The sequence below is a fragment of the Eubalaena glacialis genome, chromosome 16, assembly GCF_028564815.1.
Source record: "Eubalaena glacialis isolate mEubGla1 chromosome 16, mEubGla1.1.hap2.+ XY, whole genome shotgun sequence".
NCBI classification, from domain to species: Eukaryota; Metazoa; Chordata; class Mammalia; order Artiodactyla; family Balaenidae; genus Eubalaena; species Eubalaena glacialis.
This window is the reverse complement of record NC_083731.1, coordinates 12,187,164-12,206,846: the sequence shown is the minus strand read 5'-3', so window position 1 is coordinate 12,206,846 and position 19,683 is coordinate 12,187,164. Positions and strand designations below refer to the sequence as shown.

Here is a 19,683-nt window from a genome sequence, read left to right as displayed (position 1 = left end):
GTGGAACCGTGACTTTCCCTGGGACACATCAGCCCATAACCTATACGCTAGTTCACACCACGTGGGGTACACTTTTCCGTCTCTAACTTGTGTTTTTCCAGTCGATGGCTACAGTAGTTGCTTCGTCCCGTGGCCAAAAGGCTAAGTAAGCTTCAAGTCAAAAGACCACGAAAGGAAGGAAAAAAAAGTCCTAGTGCCTCTTAGAGTTAGTTACCTTACCAGTGAGACTGGCTCCATGGTGTAGAGACCCAGGGCAGTGGTCTTCCTTTAGCCAAGAAATGAAGGAGCCAGGCTCTCCCTGTGACCATATTCAAGTACAAATCCTGGGCCTCGCATCCTGGGGCAGGCTCTGAAAGCAGTGTCACTGCTGAACCACCACCTGGGCGAGGGGGGGGCTGTGGTGGTCCTTGGGCAACGGACCAGACAGGGCAGCTGCTGCCACCCCGAGGGAGAAACTCTTCTCCTGAGAACCCACAAGGGTTTCCGATCAATGGGCCAGTCACCCGTGCACGAACTCACATAAAGTTAGTTCACGGCAAACAGAGCACAGTGGTTTAAGACCAGGGTCGAAGCTGCCGTGACACCCACGCCAGAGCAGCGGGGCCCTAAGCTACACTGGTTGAAAAGGGAGCCCAGGGGGTAGCACTCCTCAAATTTGATCCTGGACTGGAAAACTGAGATGCCGTCACTGCTGTGGCAGGAAGCACGTAGCCTTGCAGTGTAAGGTCCTGGGATTAGGGATTTCTAAAGCCCTCTAAGCTCTTACAAAGGCGGGAAGCTGGGCAGCCCCAGGTCTCCTCCACCTGGCACTACTGACGTGGTAGACCAGATGATGCTTTGTTGTTGCGGGTGGGGGACGCTCAGCAGCAGCCCGGGCCCCTCTGCCCGCTGGTTCTAGACCACAAACAGCCCCGCGTCTAGGATGGGCCACACCCCACTGTCCTGAGAAAGACTGGGAGTGTGCGTCTGCAGAATGAGGGTCAGTGGTTCTCAAAGTGGTCCTCAGGAGTACCTGGAGGAGGCCTTAACCCCGCTTTCATTTACCTGGAAGCTAGGAGCTCATGTGAGATCTCTTCTGCTACAAAAGCAGATTATATGCCAGGCAGTTATTAGGTCACGCTGGGGCTTTGTAAGTAACGACCGCCAGGGGTCATGAAGCTGTAACAAACAAGAAAAGCAGATTTCAGAGACGTGGGCTGATAAAAAGTGGCCCCTGACGGTTATTTCACTTTCTTGTCTTAGATGGATGGAGGTGATCCGAAGTGCCACCAGCTCGGCCTCCCGTGCCCACGTTCTGAGTCACAAAGAATCTCACGTGTATTGATGGCAGGATGGGACACATGTGTTGATTGTTTCAGCAGTGGCGACTTTCCCGGAAGACATTTTCTTTCTTCTGTATTAATGAAGTCTAGTAAAATTAACACCTGTCTGTCTGGAAAACAAAATACATGGTTTCACAGCGACTCTCATCTGTCTCCACAGAACCATTTTAAACCTTGTCTTTGCAGCTGTTAATTTCTCATCGGAACGGGACCGCACCCCTGCCTTCAACGCGGGTGGCGTCTCGGCCGTCATGCCCTCGGTGGGCTGTCTTCAGCTTGTGCCAGTATTAAAACATTGTCACGGATAGAGTGCCAAATGACATTTTTTCCCTCCGCAACTGCACCTTAAAGTCAGTACAAACACATCCATGCAACCAAAAGACAGGGCAAGGGCTCTTTTTTTAAAAAGATGATTGATAAACTTTTATGATTTTGATTTCCAGGCTGCTGCATTTTACAAAATGGATTTTCCATTGTTTGTTTGTTTGCAATACACTTGGCAGTCTTAAGCAAATGAGATCATTTTCAGATTTTTTTTTTCTCTTTCTACTTTTATAATGATAGAAAATTAGTAGGATTTACTTTTTTGATAAACGAGCAGTTTGCAGCATCCTGTGTTCCACTGGGGGCTGCAGGCTCCAGTGAAACGCTGGTTCCCAGACCTATTTCTTGGCACAAGTTGACCAAATTGTTTAAGCGATGACTATTTACAAAGTGTAGCAGGTTGTTTTCTGTTAAGAGAAGCGGAAATCCAGTGCGCTCTCTGGACTGTTGGTGTACTGAGTGGCATATCCGATGGGAGGGTAGTAAGCTGTGGTGTTTTGCTGTATGTTTCACAAGCATGAGAACCTGTATGTCAGTGACCAGGGCCATTTGTGCTGTGTTACGTTGTGGAGCGTGTCTGAGCTTCCCGTGGAGGCAGGAGTTCTGAGTCACAGTGTGTCATCCCCTGGCTCCCGTGATCAGACCTGTATCCTACTGCAACTGTGGTTTGGAACTGCACACTCAATAGTGGTATATATATCATGCCTGTCTTCACAAACCATTCTTTTCTCCTTTTTATACTCACCAACCACCCCCTCCGGCCTGGGGTATGGACATATGACATTGCACATCCTTGATAGTCGGACAACACAGGGAACAGGGTTCCAGTAACTGCTGGGGCCCACTAGTCAAAATCCGTTTGCCTATTCTCCATGGGGATCGGGTGGCTGCTATTCCCTTAGTATTGTTAAGTCCTTTTCTGATGCCGCCCCCAGAGGGGGCGACCCATCCAACACGGTTCCCTTCCAGTGCCCCACACCACAGCTGGGGGCCCTCACCTAAGACACCCAGGACCACCCCGACTGGGGGGCTGTGACCGGCGTACGTGGAAACATACAAATGGACGATGAGTAGCTCGAGATGTGTGTGAATCATTTGCCTTACAGTCTGTACAGACGGTTTTAAGTACTAACAAAAGGGAATAAAAATACCTCATGCCACAATCCAGCATCCTGAAGTTTTAAGGCAAAACAACCAACCTTGTCTCTTGTCTTTAATTGAATCTCAGGCAGGTGGGTCGGGGAGTCGGCTGGTCACTGTGGGGTGGGGTGAATGAGCTGTTGAGTCTGTTCTCTTAAGACAAACAACGTATTTTGATACGTATGTGATACTTTTCTCTGCTTCTTCCAACCTGGGACCAGGAAAGCAGAACATTTCCAGGAGACTGACCATCAGAGGCTCTAGAAGACAAGGAGTGAGGGCAAGGTGGGCAGGGAGGGGACTGGGAAGCCTTTGACCCCAGTCCCTGGGCCGCTGAGATGGCGGAATCATGAGCTTCTCCCTCTAAAAGTCACACCTGTCACTCACCTCTACAAGGCTTGGAGACAAGGTGGTCTCCTAAGTCAGTCTTCTGCTCCCAGCTATGATTCACACCTGTGTCCCCCTGTGACTTCAAAGAAAACCTAAGTGCAAATCATGTAGGCAATTCAGACCACTCCCAAGCTGCCGGAAACATGGAGTTTCAGAGACACCCGCTATCTCAGTCCTTTCTGGCTGCTGTAACAAACATACCATCAACTGGGTGGCTTATAAACAAATATCTTTCTTACAGTTTGGAGGCTGGAAGTCCAAGATCAAGGTCCCGGCAGATTCAGTATCTGGTGAGGGCCCACTTCCTGGCTCACAGATGGCCATCTTCTGTGTCCTCACGTGGTGGAAGGGGTGAGGGATCACTGTGGAGTCAGGGCACTAATCCCAGTCCTGAGGGCTCCACCCTCATGACCTAATCATCCCCAAAGGCTCCCACCTCCTAATGCCATCACACTGGGGCTCAGGATCTCAACATATAAATTCAGAGGTGCGGGGGACACAAACGTTGTCTACTCCCCCTCTACACACAGGACACAATTACAAAAAGAATTACTTCTGTGAACTTTATTGACCCTTGCACGATACAGACCCTGTGCTTAAGAACACACCTTGCAGCGCTCCTCAGTTATTGCCATATTTTATAGCAGAAATACGCAAGCCACGTTTAAGGAAGAAAATATAAAAATGCTCATAAACAGACCTATGTTTTGCCAAAAGAAAGGTATAAAATGCTGCATTCAAACTAAACGCTTCAAAAGACCACTTGGAGAACAAAACCATCAGATCGGGAAGGTGTGTGGCCCTTGGTTACAGCGAGACAATCACACAACTGTGACAGTGCCAAGGCCCCCAGACCACATGGGTGCAGCCAGTGCAGAAAAGACCACATCAAAGCGGTGTCGACAACCAGCCAGACACAGCCCCCAACCTCCAAGAGGCCGTCTGTGCTTCTGGGTGAAGCCACCCAGCCATCAGCAGTGTGGGCAGAGAAGCCACTAACTGCTGGGGTTCAGCGTCCAGAGGCTTCCGAGGGGCAGTCAATCTACCTTGAGTGCTGAGCTCATGGGTCTGGCTAAATACCACCAGCGGTTTATAGGCCCGAGGCAGGTCCTGTTGTAGCTCTGGTACCTGGTCTGTCTTTTAATAAAGGACTTGAAGTGGACAAACGCTAGCCTCAAGCAGATGCCCTTAAAAACGTATCAGCTGATTTTTGTCTACAGAAAGTAACAAACCAGGAGAGATTGTAGGGGGAGGTGACCCACTTTCAAAAGCCTGTCAAAGCACATCTTCCCCGAGAAGCTTCATCAACAGAAGACGTTTCCAATAAACTCAACAGAGTAATTTGCCGCTTTGCCTGGGAGACGGCGCTGTGCTGTTACCGTCCAGTGACTGCAGGGCAGCTACTAACCATTCACAGCACCTCACTTAGCTGGGATCCCGTCTGCCAATCAGTGTAACCATCACTCACATTTGACATGGCGGTCAGTCAGCGTCAAGTCTTGAAACCACTGTCCATTTGCAAATCTGAAGAACTCTAGATCAGAAAGCTGCTGTCTACTCTGGCGCTCTCAAGATCAGACAAGCAGCACGCCTCGGGGAACACTGCTCCATTTCTTCGATTCTTTCTCCAGCAATGGACAAAACTGATCTTTGGCTCATGCCTCACACAGGGAAACAAACAGCTCCGTCATACAGAATACTCTCCGAAACACAAAATGAAATATTCTCAATTTTTATTGTTCAAGTTAACAAACGTGCACGATAGCAATTTGGTTCTATTTCCCCTAACCAAAATATATCCCTTATAGAAATTAATCCAAATCTACCTTTAATTAAAAAAATCACGACAATTTTAAGAGTTTAAAAACTAGCTCCATTCCATTAACAAACCAAAACAATAACCACCCCTCAGACGTCTCTAGCTCAGGCCTCTGTCCTCTCCCTGTAACACATCCAGGCCACCGGGCCAGCAGATAACTGACCTTCCGTCCTCAAGTTTACCCAGTAACTTCCCTGCTTCCAAAAGCCTTTGTATTCCACCTCAAGAACTGCTACTCCAACAAGAGATGACAACGATTCGTATCAACAAATAAAAATGTCACACGTACTCAAATCAGTCAAGATTGGCTGCAAGAACTATTTCCCACCCCAGAGACCCAGAGGTTATTAACCCCCTTGGCAAGCAAGACGCTGCCACAAGCCAAGAAAAATACAGACACCTGGCTGACAAACTGGCGGACACCAGCTCCTTTAAGAAAACCAACAACCTTCCCTCCAGGTCCCTGGGAAGACAGCAGTTTTACAGATCAGCAATATTCACCCATATCTTCTCAGGACCATTTTTAAAAGTTGCATAGGGAGCTGACCTGGACATTCCACAGCTTGAATGTGGGCACTTCTTCCTGGAGCCTCATACATACATACAAACACACACACACATACACACACACGGCAGGTGCACTGCCCTCTCAAGAGTCACGTTCCAAGGAGAGTATGCAAAATCTGTGTTATAAAATTTATTTGTGTAAGCATTCAGACATGTTTAGGTGGGAAAGATGATACGCAGATTTCACTACAAGGTGCAACAGAAAACCCTACTGGAAGGACGGTACAGCTGGCACAGGACTGGCAGGGCACGAATGACAGTGAGACGAGAACACTTCATCGGGGAGAAATTTAAAATAATAATTTAAAGCTTCATGAGGCAAGGTATGTTCCAATTTAAAACACTAAGAAATAGTACCATCGATGAAAAAGGAAATCAACTTCTAAGTGTACCAAAAGGGTTGTAGGGCAAACAAGAGGAAAATTTGCATTTGTTGAGGTACAAATATAGGAGTGTTCCATAAGAGGGGCGTTAATTATTATTAATGGCAAACCCTGCAAATACAAAGTAAAACCCAAATCACTGGTCACATAATTCAAAATTTACATGTAATAAAGGCAAGGCAATAGACTCAAGTTACGGCCTGTCAAATATTTACCCCACTGACAGTATCTACAGAAGCACTTGGCCAGTGTGTACACAGTGATCCCTATGCACGCCAAAAGGGTTTCCTTAAAAATGACACTATATACAAATCTGTACACTGATCCACCAGAGCGATTCTCCGTCTCCCAGGGAGGGGGAGTTATCAACGTAAAGCAGGATACCTGAGGTTTCATTTCTTCAGTCACCTTATCATAATCCCAAATATACATTTCAGGGTTTATTTTTGTTTCTAAAGACACTTTCCTTGATATGTGCACTATGGTTAGAATTTAAAACAAGAATAATAAAATAAAATAAAATACTCGCTCGCAGGAGCTGACCCTCCCCACCCCATCTGGAGACTTCATCAGGCCCTGGACAGGCGACCTCGCTGTGGGGGGGGATGGCCCCCCACGATGGTGCACCTCTTCAGCGAAGTCAGCAAAGGCTCTCGTTGACTTTTAAAAAGGAGGAGGATGAAGAAGAAAAAAAGGAAAAAAACAAAACCCAAATGCCAAAGGAATTTCAGTGGGATGAAGTTCCTCCACCACTTAGAGAGTATCTAGGAAAAAACAAAAAGAGAAATAGAAGTAAATCAATGTCATTTCTCTAAATGAAAAACAAATTAATTTGCAAAACCTCAAGCAATAATCAAAATCCTAGTTTTTATAGACAATCCCAAGTTATAACAAATTAAGTGGCGCAAGTATCAATGGGCTAATTATTCCATAAAGAATTCATAAAAATTAAGAAAATCATGATTCCAACACTAAAAACTTTTCACAGATAAACAAAAAGTGAGAATGTGTTCAGCCTCCCAGGAGAGAAAAAAAGACACGAATAGAGCAGTAAATGATACACCTTCACTTATAATCATTTTTTAAAAATTGAAAAATCGATAATACCCAATGACACAGTAAGATCCCAAGGATGCATATGCATGCCAATTTGAGTATCAGTGCAAGAAACCCTTTTAGGCCACACAAATATTGGTGCTTGTTCAAGTAATCCACTTCCTAAAATTGTCTGTTAAATTTTTTGTGATTACAATAATTAGGAAACAATTCTGATGTCCAGCAGTAGAGAAATGGTTAAGTAAATTAAGCAAGCTGAATGAACTAAAAGAGATTAAAAATCATAATAATATTTAAGCAATATGAAAAATTCCACACAGGTTAAGAAGTTAAGAAGTGTACACAGAACTATACATGTCTAGTTTTACACAATTTATTCTACATGAACACCCAAGAATATCTAAAAACTTGGGTAAGTTCATCACTTGTATACAACAATGGAAGGCAACACACTCAAAACGATGATGGTGGGATGGGCACTTTCTCCCGTTTCCAGTAATTCTGCAGCACTGTCTCACTTTGGAACACCAAAAAGGGGGACGGATGCCCTTCGTGGCCAAGATTCCCTCAGCAGCCTCAAAACCGGGGTGGTCACCCAGCCACAGGAGACGGCTGAGGACGAGTTTAATGGGACTCGTAGCCAACATTCCAAATTAGAGCTCCTCTTTTAAGGCATTTAAAATACATGGCACTTGCCCAGGGAACAAATGATTAGGAAAGCACGCTTTAGCCACGGATCCTGAGACTCACTTTTCGAGAGATGTAAATGCCCAAGTCATGGGAGGAGTTGATGCCACACAAAAGAATCCACACATTAACTCAAACTAAGATATACAAAAGCCTTTGAAAATGCTTTGGACAAAAGCTGGTCCTCGTCGTTTCTGAGGCGACCCACTGGAGTGATGCATTCAGGAACAAAACGGGTCTGAAGTGTCAGCAATGGCCACTGTGCTTTGGTGGCCTCTGGATAGGGGACACACGAGAAGAGCTCGGACAGCCCAAAAGGGACCAGGCAGGGAGCCCCTGAAGCAGGGTCATCTGATGGCTGAGGAGAGACAGTCCCACGTCACGAAGGACAGAAGGACAGAAGGACAAGAGAGAACTAGAGAGAATGGGAAGTAAAATGTTAACCATAATGCAGACGGCAGGCAGTTACATCTGTGTTATGTACGGTCACGCTCGCCACAGTGGCTCCCAGCACCGACTTCACAGTGAGATGTGCCGTTTAAGTGTGAAACACACACTGACTGCAAAGACTCAGCCCTACAACGAAGGTGAAAGACCTTTACATCGAAATAAGATTTTGGATGCAGTGGGTTAAGAAATAACGCTATTAAAACCAACTTCACCCAAAAAGCATACTGGAGTCCTTCAACTGCCTCAAAATTGAAGGCAGCCTAGTCAACAGTCTATTCTCCAGCCTAAACATGAGAGGTTAGAAAGTTGGGATGTTTTCATGAGGGAGCCTGAGTTCTGCAGAACAAACCTGAGGTTTTCTCTGATGTCCCGCTCTAGAGGGACACTTCACAGGACCGCGGGCAGCCCCTTCATCACCACTTCTAAGGGGCAAAAGTGATCCTACACGCCCCAAACTTCTCCATGCGCCGTCCAGCCGACATCTCAGAAAAGATCTGAGACGCTCCTAATTCCCATCAAGGACCAGCCGTCCTTTAGAAAAAGCTCGCTTCCTGGACAACACACCTGGAAGGTGAATTTCAAAGCACTGATCTGCCTGGCGTTTCGGGGAGAGATAAAGGTTTGGGGTGTGCAGGAGAGCTCAGGTCACAGAGCTGCTGGACGGTTCACCTCCGCCCTCTCCGACACCCCCAGTGACTGCACATCTGTGACCTCCTCTACAGGGAGGATCCCCAAACAAGCTTGAGGGACCGGGCGGGGGGACAGATCGGCAGCCCCGCTTCCTCTTCACCCTGGAGCCCGTGCCACCAGGGCCGCTGGCGGGGACAGGGCGCCCCCCGCAGGCTGCCGCGGACGGAGCTCCCTGCCACCACGACAAGGCTTCCGGGGCTGAGGCGGAGCCAAGAACCAGCACAGCCCTCACAAGGACCGCATCTGTGTCCGCTGTCACGGAACTCACCGAGCCCCCATCGCTGGTGTTTCTGGACACCTGGCTTTAAAGCATAAAACCAAACGGAGGGCTTCCCTGGTGGTGCAGTGGTTGAGAATCTGCCTGCAATGCAGGGGATACGGGTTCGAGCCCTGGTCTGGGAAGATCCCACATGCCGCGGAGCAACTAAGCCCGTGCGCCACAACTACTGAGCCTGCGCTCTAGAGCCTGTGAGCCACAACTACCGAGCCCGTGCCACAACTATTGAGCCCACGTGCCACAACTACTGAAGCCCGCGTTCCTAGAGCCAGTGCTCCGCAACAAGAGAAGCCACCGCAATGAGAAGCCCACGCACCGCAATGAAGAGTAGCCCCCACTCGCCGCAACTAGAGAAAGCCCGCGCGGCAACGAAGACCCAACGCAGCCAAAAATAAATAAATAAAATAAATCAATTTATTTAAAAAAAAAAAAAAAAAAAACCAAACGGAGAGTCCAGGCTCGGGACTGCACTCTTCTGGCTGGTCACGAGGCTGCACCAGGAGAGCAGACCGGCACCCTGAAGTCATCCCGTGCTTATGCAGCAAGAGCCACCACCACAAAGTTCTGTGGTCCCTCCCCGTAGTGTCCAGGTTCACCTGGTTCATTCACACCGATTTCTCTAATTCAGGAGAACAGCCTTCTCTCCCTCGATTCTGCCTCAAGCCCCCGGCCTGGAAGGCACCAGGCACGGGCGGCACTCACCTCTGCAGCCGCTGCACGAGGCGCGCCACCATGGTGTCCGAGATGCCGGGGCAGGCCTCCTCCGCCAGGTAGATGGCCCCGCGCAGCTCCTCGATGGACCCCAGGTTGCCTCCACACGCCTGGCTCTTCTCCTTCAACTGAAAACACCAAAGCGAGGGACGGCGTGACTCACCCGAGCATGGGAAGCCACGGGCGTCTGTTTAAGGAGTGACACGACCCGACTGCCCCGGCCCCAGGGTCAGCTCGGATCCCTCCCCTTCTGGAGGCTAAGAGCACCAGGCACAGGCTGGGCCTGAGCCCCACCCCAGTCTCTACCCTTCCCCGGGAAGGAAACACACCGGCTTCTAGGCGCCTTTTCAGAATGTGATCGTGGCATCTGCTCCCTCTGCTTTCTTTTTCCATTTCAACCCTAATCTTCCACCAGCAAAGCCATGTCACGCCCACTTGGCTCTGGTGTGTGCCCCGAAGCTGCGGTGCGGGCCACGCACGCAGAGCTCCCGCGGTTACCGGGCTGGCGCTGAGGCCTCCGGACAGACTGCCTTTGTGGGCAGGGTGCTGCCGAAATACTCCATGTCATGTAAACAGGCAACAGCCCTAAATCCTGGGAGGCTGGTGTCCTCTCGGCACCTCTGCGCCCACGGGAAACCACGCCGGTGTCTGCAGGCACCTCCCACAGTTTAAGGTCAACTCCCGTCTTTCCAGGACGCACCCCGGATGCGCCAGGAGGAGGGGGAGCTGCTCGGCGTGCGACCCAGAGCCTCCAGCAGCTTCTCAGGCTGCTGGGACCACACGCCGCCACCCCAGCGTCAGGCTCACTCTCCGCCTGTGGCTTCTCCCCTCCCAGCTACAGGGACAGACAGAGGGACAGGACGGGCCTGGCGCTGAGGCCGCAGTGTCTGTGCCTGTTCCACGGGGTCAGCGACTGCAACAGTCAGCCTGGAGGCGGCGCTTCTGTCCATCTGGGACCCCTGGCCCCTTAATGACTAAACACAACCGGACTTACAAGCCCTGAGTGGGCAGCCCGCAGCCAGCCACCCGACCTCCCTCCCACTCCCCCCCCCCCCCCCCCCCCGCTGCTGCCCGCGGCTGCCGGATGCGCCCCGTCACCACCACTTGAGGGAGCCCCTGGCCCATACTGAGGGCCCCCCGGGAACGTCCTCATTTGTAATGTGGGGAGACGCTCCGTAAGTAGCGAGTTTGCGGAGTATTATGCAAATAATGCACATTGGACACTCTGAACGTGAGGTTACCAAACATTAATAACAAAAACATACAGGAAAAGATGCCTGTGAGGTCACCCTTAGGGCAGCTGAACAAAATCAAAACATTAGTACATTTAGGATTAGTTCATTAATTCTGGATAATGCCTTCAGAATAGTTTTTTTTCATGTGCCCAATAAGAGACAGCTTCAGACAAATGAGAAAGAAAATCTATGCCCTTTTCCCCAATTGCCCAACTATCCTAGTAAAATGCAGTGAGGGTCGCAGGAAAGCAGGGGAGTATCTGGAAAACCTGATGGGCCAATTGCCCAAAGAACCTAACAAAGAGCAAACAGGGTCCAACAGGCATCCCAGGCCAAGGCCGCAGGCAGAAAGCGACACAGAGGAGCCTCCGCCTGCCCTGTTGCTGTTCACTTTTCCCCCTGAACCCAGAGTGTTCAGTGGTTTCAACCTGTCCCTTGGGCACACTCATGAGACAGATCTGGGTCGGGGAAGGCCTGGGAGGACTGAGGTCAGCCAGGAGCACCGCCAAGGGGGAGGCACCGTGCGACTGCGGTTCAGGCCAAGCGGAGGCCAGGCATGCGCCCACGGGTGGCACTTCCTTCCCACCCTGGGCCACCCACCACAAGTCCAAGGATCCCCTGCTACAGCCTCCCGGGAGAGCTCTGGATCACCACCCAAACAGAAGGTACTAGGTGACTCACTCTGAATTACCTTAAAGGCAGCCAGCCTGAGCCAGGAAGGGGCACAAGAAAGCGACAGGAAGGGGTTATTTCCAACTTATCCTCCAATCAGCTACTAACCAGATGAGCAATGTTCACCCTCATAAAACCCACTCTTGAAACACCTCCAAATGTTGTACGTATACACATACCCACAGGGGGCAGGGTCCCCTGAAATGGCACAGGGAGGGGCACATGTTTGCAGTGGCCGCTCGCCAGCAATCAGGGGCCCTGCTGGGTGAGGCCACTACTCTGGGGGCTCCACAGGAAACACAAGGACCCCAGGGAATCTGATGTCTCCTTAAAGTAAAAATCTGCTTTTCACATTGCCATACGTAAGTCTGTCGAGGCAAAGATGTTAGGCTGCACCCAACTAGATTTTGTAGAAAGCAGCACAACTGAAGTTAAAAATTGCCCCAGTAACGTACAGACTGGGGCTGGGTTGCTGACATCCTATGTGTACACTCCCAGCAGCGACACAGCGACAGCTCCCAGGAGGGGCTGGACAGAAGACGGCCCCCGGGAAAGCAGGAGGCGTTCCTGGAAGGCAGGGGCCCATCCATCCCAGCTGGCCTCCCAGAGCCAGCCAGTCTAACCCCCCAAATTCCACGGGCAACCCTGCCAAACACAGGGCAACTGCTCTCCCTTCTTCCCCTCGCACCTCCCCAAAGGTCAACTGGGCATCTTACCTCTGCAAACAGCGGAGAAATAATTGTAGATAAACACTGAGAGAAAGGCCTCTTTGGGATGTCTTTCATCTTGGGGGGAGAAAGAGTAATGAGAAATATTTAATACTCACATTTGCAATAATTCAGTGAACTTCAGATACACGTCCGCTGTGGCATCTGCATAGGACTGTCCTACTGCGTTTTCCCTGGACTACGGAGGACTACAGATACCACGCCCGGTGGAGAGGCACCAGAGCGCCAGGAAGCGGCACCCTGCGTGGACACAGGTGATGCTGAATTGCACCGCTGAGCCACGTATGGAGAGGAACCGACTGATGAAGGCCTGGAAATGGCATGCACATCAGAGCTGGCTGTTGGAAGTGGCTAACTTCCTAAGGCAGTGCTGCCTTTTGTTTCTTCTGCAGCCTCTATCTGAACACATAATGACTCCTATCTGCTTCTCAAAGCAGGATTTGTAGGGTCACCAGGGGATGGCCACTGGTCTGCACTTGCTGAAGAGAAACCACACCACTGTGCTTCAAAACGATCCTAAAACTACAGCTTTTCATTAACTTAAACAGGCACAAAACCAATTCATCAAAATTAAGTACATAGGTACCAAAAGCAATATATTTATTTTTAAGATTCCTTAAACAAAACTCAATCCCAAAATTACGGTACCTTGATGAGTAACGCCAATACGCGACACAGTCTCATCAAGAGAGCTGGAAAGTCGTTTCAAACACGAAACCCACCTCCCCACTCCCCCGGTATGTGGAAGTGTCAGGAAATGCTGATCTGGCGGCAGGGCTACAGAGAGCAGCAATCAGCACCGCAGAGCGGACCAGAGTCCAGACTCGCGGGCCGGCCTCGCTGGGGAGTCGGACAGAACTTCGTATCTGGATCTGTCAATTCCCTGACAGCAAAATTCCACAACAGGCTGCGCTGAGGGGCCACAAAGACCACGAAAAGAGCACACTTCACAAAAAAGTGACTCAAAAATGCTGCTGACTGATGCCAAGTGTTAGTCACTCTGCACGAGCAAACGTACCTTATTTCTTTCTAAATCCGACGGCTGAAGAGCTCCATTCTCAAGACTCTTTGGATCTTTCTCCCGGATCGTGAAGATCCAGTCCCCTGAGTCGCTGCCTCCAGATGCTTGGCCATCTGTGTCCGTTTCCCTTAACACAGAAATGCAGGTGACCCCGTGAGTGAGTGCCAGCTCCGCGGGGAGACCCCCCATGCTCCATGCCGGCCTCCGGTCCTGTCCACTCCCCTCCAGGCCCTCCTGGGCTGCAGAAGCCGAGCCTGCCTCCGACCTCACAAAGAGAGACCCCATCGGCACGCGGTTCCCATAGAGCTGCCGCACCCACACCGTCCCTCCTCCTGGAGGACCATCCCCACTGGCTCCGTCCCACCACACCTGAGCGTGCGGTCCTTGTTCTCGCTCAGCGCCGCTCCCCGCCCTCAGCCACAGGGCTTGGAGGCGTCACCTACACTCCCACCTCCATCTCTTACCTTCCACTCACTCCAAAATCTACCCCGTCCCTGCAACTGCTATGGCCAAGGCCCCCTGTCCCCTGCCCGCCTCTGGACAAGGAGCCACTGTTCCGTCCTTATCATCCTGCCTGCAGGCTCAGCAGCAAATGCCCCCACTGACCACCCTCCTCCAGAGGCCCTGGACTCCTGGGGCCACACTGCGCCCAGATCCCCTGCGACCTGGCTTGTCTGCAGGTTCTTCCTTCACGCTGGTGGCTCCCAGCATTTGGTCCTCGGCCTCTGGCCCTTCTCCGCAGGTATGTTCTCAGGGCTCCAGGGACCGTTCACAGAGTGGTGGCTCTAAACCCATATTGTCTGCCTAGATATCCCGCTTCAACACCAAATCTTGATGCTGCTCTAAACTGGACACATCCTCCTGGACGTCTGAACGTGTCCCACATCAAACCCAGCTTCCTGTGCCCTGGCCTCCTCAGACCAGCCTCTTCTCCAGTGCTGTCTTCTCAGTGGACCCGCGACACTGCTGAAGCCGGACTGTCCCCACCTGCGGTACCCAGACCCACGGTAAACGTCTGGGCTCTCCCCGCCCGTCTCTTCATCCCCATGCCCACCACCCTCATGGCTCAACGTCAAGACCTCAGCGACGCCCTAGTCTGTGGTTCTCACCCCTGACTCTGCAATGGAATCACGTGGGAACCTTGAAAAATATTCTGGGTCTCATCCCACTGGCCTGGCACGTGGACCTGGGCCGTGGGTCAGCCTGAACTTCTGGCCGAGGTGTGAAGGGGCGCAGGCAAGGAGCCAACCTGCAACACCTCCATTCCTGACCCTCCCCTCACGGCTTCCCTCCTCCTTCACGCCAGAGCAGTCGGTCCAACTCTCCCCACCTCTACGTACCGAAATGGCTCCCAGACCTAATTCATCTCTTTAGCTAATGGATTTCCTAGATGCTTAACTTGACACCAGTTTATAGTAACTTCCTGGCACAGAGCTTTTACAACGCCAGGCATATACCAGAACACAACACAGAATCACTAATACCCTCATTTATATCCTTCTAGAAATATGTTTAAAGCCATTTCACCTGATCAGTAGCATTTTAAAAGCAGGAGGTATAATGAAGGAAGAAGAAACCAGGTCCAGTTCTTTACGCACAGCTCTGTCACAGATTTTACTCAGAGAAGCTCCACTGGCAACGAAAAGAGACTCAAGACTCCCAAATATAGTCCCATACTAACACAAGAAGCACCATCAGCCTGGATTTTTTTTTAAAAGAAAAGAAAAAAGAAACCCAAAACCCACCCCAACCAAGAGATGAGAATGAACAGGCCCACGTCAAGTATGGCATGGGGCTCAGACACGGCCTGGGGCTGGGGACACGCCCCCCCGGTGTGGACTCAGGCCGAGTGGACTTACGTGTCCGAGTCTTCGGAGCTGGAGTCTTCGTGGCTCTGTTCGGCCTTCCACCTCTTGTACCTGTCGATGAGCTCCGTCAAGTAGGATGTTTTCTTTGCATTGCGGATTATGAACTTGTGCTTCAGTAGCTCCTTAGCGGTGGGTCTCTGGAAGACAAACCACCCAACAAACCAAAGAGAAAAAGCATGAGGTCAAGTTCTCTACATTCTACTTGACTCTACCCCAAAGGACAGACTTCTGCCTCAAAACGCCCAGCAACCAAGCTAATACATAAAGACAGAGTCCTACTTCAAAGTTTTTTCCTTTAAGACTGAGTCAAAGAATGTCATTTGGCTCCTGTGGGTGGGATCCCGTTCACAGTGTGGACAAGGTAACTAGTATCTAACGGGGTCCTTAACATTCTGGAGGTAACCATCCGATGAAAGCAGGAACCCTCTCCCCAGAAAAATGCATTTACAAAGAAAATGTTGCAGAGAATTTCATAGATAATCATTCAATCATCACTGCTAATGCTGGCAAGAGAGAAAACATGTTCTGTATCACCTTGTTAACTTTCTATCTTACTGCTTGGCTCCATCCCCCAAAACAATAAGATAAATGTTCATTTAAATCCAACTGGAAGAAAGCCAGGAGATACCCGTTCCTTGGACGCTGAAAGGGTACCCACGTCCTCTTAGTCATCAGCCTTCCCAATTCAGAAATGCTGGTTTCCCAGGTCTGCCTTTTTCCTTGTGATCGGGGTGAGGACTTCATCCAGGCTCTGGGCTCAGCATGGCCAGTGAACTCGGCCTCTCGCTTTGCCCTTGAGAGCGGCAAACCCAACTATAGGGAGTGCGCTTCCCAAGAAAATCGTGCAGCCCAAATAGGAGCAGACAGCAGGAGCACACAAATCACACGAGTCAGACCGTGTCCCCGCTTGCTCCGAATTACTAAAGCTTCCTAAACAAGAGCCAGGCATGCTTCTCAAACTCAAGCCTGTGAAAACCTGGCTCACTTCAGGCATTTCTCAGTCCCTGTCCACGTGAGCGTCTATTCCAAGCATCTCATCGTCTCCTCCGCGCGTCTGGGCTGGAGGTCGGGGTGGCGACGTGTGCACTGGGCCAGCAAGCCGACACCACAAACACGTTTGTAATGGGAAGATGTGCAGGCACGTGGGTGTGTCTTTTTGGGGCTCGGAACAAACTCCTGATAACAACGTTCCGAGCCCCACGGACACGAAGAGCAGCGGCCCGCCCGGCACCCAGGGAGTGGTGTACTCTGCATCCCCTAGAGGTTCTTAGAAAACGTTGCATTCCTCATTGAGTTCCATTACCAAAACTGGTATCATATCAGAAAACCACGGTGCTCTCGTAAAACTAACCACATATTTTTAGATAAGGGTTCGTAAGAAGGGGGAGGGGGGTTGGTTCAGAAGTTTCAGCCTGACCTGCGGCTAACCCTGCTGGAAAACTCAGAAACAAAACAAGGACGTGTGGTGTTCCACGCAACCCCAGCATACACAGACAACTTTCAAAAAAAACATCCTAATTCAGAGAGAAAACTAGGCTCAAGCCATGTTGTCATCACTGCCACATGGCTCTCCCAGAGTCAACTCAACAGCAAAGACAGTAAGAAGGAAGACGGGAAAGCAAGGTGGGGGTACATTGCTATCTCAGTCCTCTTTTCCTTCCTGACACATGCCCAGAAGAAACTGAAAACATTTACTTTAAATACCTATTTAGCCACTGTTTTTCAGGCCAGACTTTGCGGTTACTAAAACGGCTAAATAGCCTGACCCTCCACTATAAATATTAAAAATGTATGATTCCACTTATAATATTAAGGAGAACAGTCTTCAAGCTCAATGAGGTATGAGATACTAGAAAATCTGAAAGAAAATTAGATTTTTCATCCTTAAAAGATAAAATAACAATAAAAAACAAATTTGCAATTCAAAGAAATTAATCATACCCATTTAGAAAAAGAAAAATAAATGAAATCATGAAGACAGCTGATAATAGTGATTAAAGAAATGCCAGTAAGATGTATCCAGACCCATCAGGCCCCAGAGGAGGAGACGCCCATTCTGATCTCAAAATACTCACAAAGCTCGGCTCCTTATTCAAACAGGCCTCCACAAACTCCTTGAGGGGTTTGCTGTAGTTTCCTTCCAGCGTCGGGGGGTTGTTCTTTGGAATGAGGAATAAAACCTTCATGGGATGCAGCTCGGAATGAGGCGGCTCCCCTTTGGCAAGCTCGATCGCCGTTATGCCCAGGGACCAGATGTCTGCCTGCAACAGCAAAGCATTCAAAGAGACGTACTTCTTAGGAAAAAAATCTCAATGTGCTTCTAAGGTTTTGAAAAAAGATACTCATTCTTGACTCAAAATAAGAAAAGATAAGCCTTTGGTATAACTTCAAAATAGGCAACACACAGGAGAAAAGTTAACACACAAAACATCTTCTGCCTTGACATGGAAGACGGCTCTTGACGCTTTCTCCTCTTCCCTTTGCTGCTGGAGGTGGGAGGCATTCCACGTTCATTTAAGTCCCTGAGTCAAGGGGACAGGGAACCCGGGGTGAGCGGGGAGGGCGTGTCCGGGGACCAAAGCATGTTTGCGAACAACCCCCGTCCAGCGATGCGCAGAAGCCAGCACAGCCCTGAGGCGGGAGCAGGCAGCCTGGCCTCGGACGCGGTTAAACGCCAGCTCTCCAGCCGGTCCTGCGACCTGAGACAGAACGCCTAACCTGTGGAGCCCAGCTCCCTCCTCTGTAAACTGGGACGAACACTAGCGTGGTTGTGCAAGACGCTTCACGTGGCACCCAGGACTTAGAGAAGATGCCCACACATCCACAGAAGTAGAGAATATCAACCTGAGGCACCCCCACATGCCCGTCACAGGGTTTAATAGTCAACAATCCACCACACAGGCTATGTTTTATCACCATTATAGCTTAAAGTAAATCACAGGTGTCATGACATTTTTCCCCGAGTACTTCAGTTTGCCAACGTAAGGGCTTTTAGCAGCACCTAAAATTAACAATAATTACCCAATATCATGTACTAATTAAATTTTCTCAACCGTTCAAAACAAGTCTTCTCATGGTTTGTCTATCTGAATCAGGACCCGAGCAAGGCCCGTATGTTGCTCTGACTGTTCGGTCAGCTGAGGCTCTTCTAGTCTAGAACTGTCCACTCCCAGTCTCCCCAGTGCCACTGACCCAAGGGAGAAAGAGGCCCCAAATCCTAGACTCCTCTGGGTCCTTCCTGCTGCCATGCATGCGTTCTTCCAGTTCCTCACTTCCGGTTGAGTGACAGGTCAGCTACATCTAGAGCCTTGGTCATGTTCACTGTCGGCAAGAATCAGGCGCCGAGCGGGGCAGCCGCTGTCCTGCTCAGTGCAGAGATGAATGGGTTCCCTGACCATGTGCTGGGAATGAGAAGCGCTCTGGTTGGCAGGCTTTCTCACAAGCCGAAACCAAGCCACAGCAAAGAAGACGGAAGCTGAAGATGAAGCGGGAACCCCACAGGCAGGCAAAGAACGGGGCGAGGGGCACAGCCTCCTGCACTCGGCCTACGCGACCTCCCTGCTCCTGTCACAGCACCACAAACCCATCCTAATTCCAGGCAATTACGTCAGAACCTAACACATCCCTCACGCCCACTCCATGACAGGGAAACGGAAAGGCTGGAACACTGAGCAGGTCACCACAGGACCCAGACGTTCCCAACCTCTAACAACCCAGAGAGGACTCACCTGCCACGTTCCCACAATCCTAGGACGTACGAGAAGTCCTAGCAACAATCTCCCCTGGGCAGCGGTGGGTGGGACGATGCCCACCACACCTCCTACTTCCTTCTGTTCCAGTGAAGGTCGGAATAACAGACAGCAAGCCTTGTTGTAAACTCTTTGCACTCAATTTGTACTAAAGGGATGAATCTGGAAGATCCAGTATCGGGAGTAATGTTCCTACCTTCCTTTCCTCTGCTTTATTTTACATGTGTACTACTTTAAAAATCAGCAGAAGTGTGATGTGTTCCAGGGTCCGACCCCCAGGAGGGGGAAGCTGGGTGCAGTGAGCATCTGTAACCGTGGCGGCCGCAGGAGGACAGGAGACAGGGCACAGGTTAAAGGAGAAAGGGCGAGTTGCAAGAACAGAGGCAAAAATGACGAGTACACGACTCCTATACGGTAGCGGTTCCTTTCTCAAGTCTGTGCAACTCCACAGCTGCCTGCCTCTCTTGGATTTCATTCAACTGCTATTGTTTGCAAAGCCTGCCACTCGACAACAATCTGGCTTATGGCCATGTAGATAGAGATGATCCCTGATGGATGCACCTCCAGACCCCCCAGCATCCCGTAATCACTTAA

General features: G+C 50.2%; 2 protein-coding genes across 8 annotated transcripts in view; one reads left to right on the top strand and one right to left on the bottom strand.

Annotated features, from left to right (window-relative positions):
- FARP1 (FERM, ARH/RhoGEF and pleckstrin domain protein 1) overlaps positions 1-2,844 on the top strand; it is a 291,156-nt gene extending 288,312 nt beyond the window's left edge. For all 6 annotated transcript variants that reach the window (XM_061171145.1, XM_061171147.1, XM_061171146.1 and 3 more), the window contains one exon: positions 1,243-2,844. In XM_061171145.1, coding sequence (XP_061027128.1) covers positions 1,243-1,324 — 82 coding nt within the window. In that variant the 3' untranslated portion in view covers positions 1,325-2,844. The remainder of the gene's footprint in view (positions 1-1,242) is intronic.
- Positions 2,845-5,677: 2,833 nt separating this feature from the next.
- The window catches only part of STK24 (serine/threonine kinase 24), a 103,727-nt gene continuing 89,721 nt past the window's right edge, over positions 5,678-19,683 (bottom strand). For both annotated transcript variants that reach the window (XM_061171271.1, XM_061171272.1), the window contains exons 6-11: positions 17,416-17,601; positions 15,332-15,477; positions 13,470-13,599; positions 12,440-12,508; positions 9,808-9,944; positions 5,678-6,709 (exon numbers count right to left, since the gene is read on the bottom strand). In XM_061171271.1, coding sequence (XP_061027254.1) covers positions 6,673-6,709; positions 9,808-9,944; positions 12,440-12,508; positions 13,470-13,599; positions 15,332-15,477; positions 17,416-17,601 — 705 coding nt within the window. In that variant the 3' untranslated portion in view covers positions 5,678-6,672. The remainder of the gene's footprint in view (positions 6,710-9,807; positions 9,945-12,439; positions 12,509-13,469; positions 13,600-15,331; positions 15,478-17,415; positions 17,602-19,683) is intronic.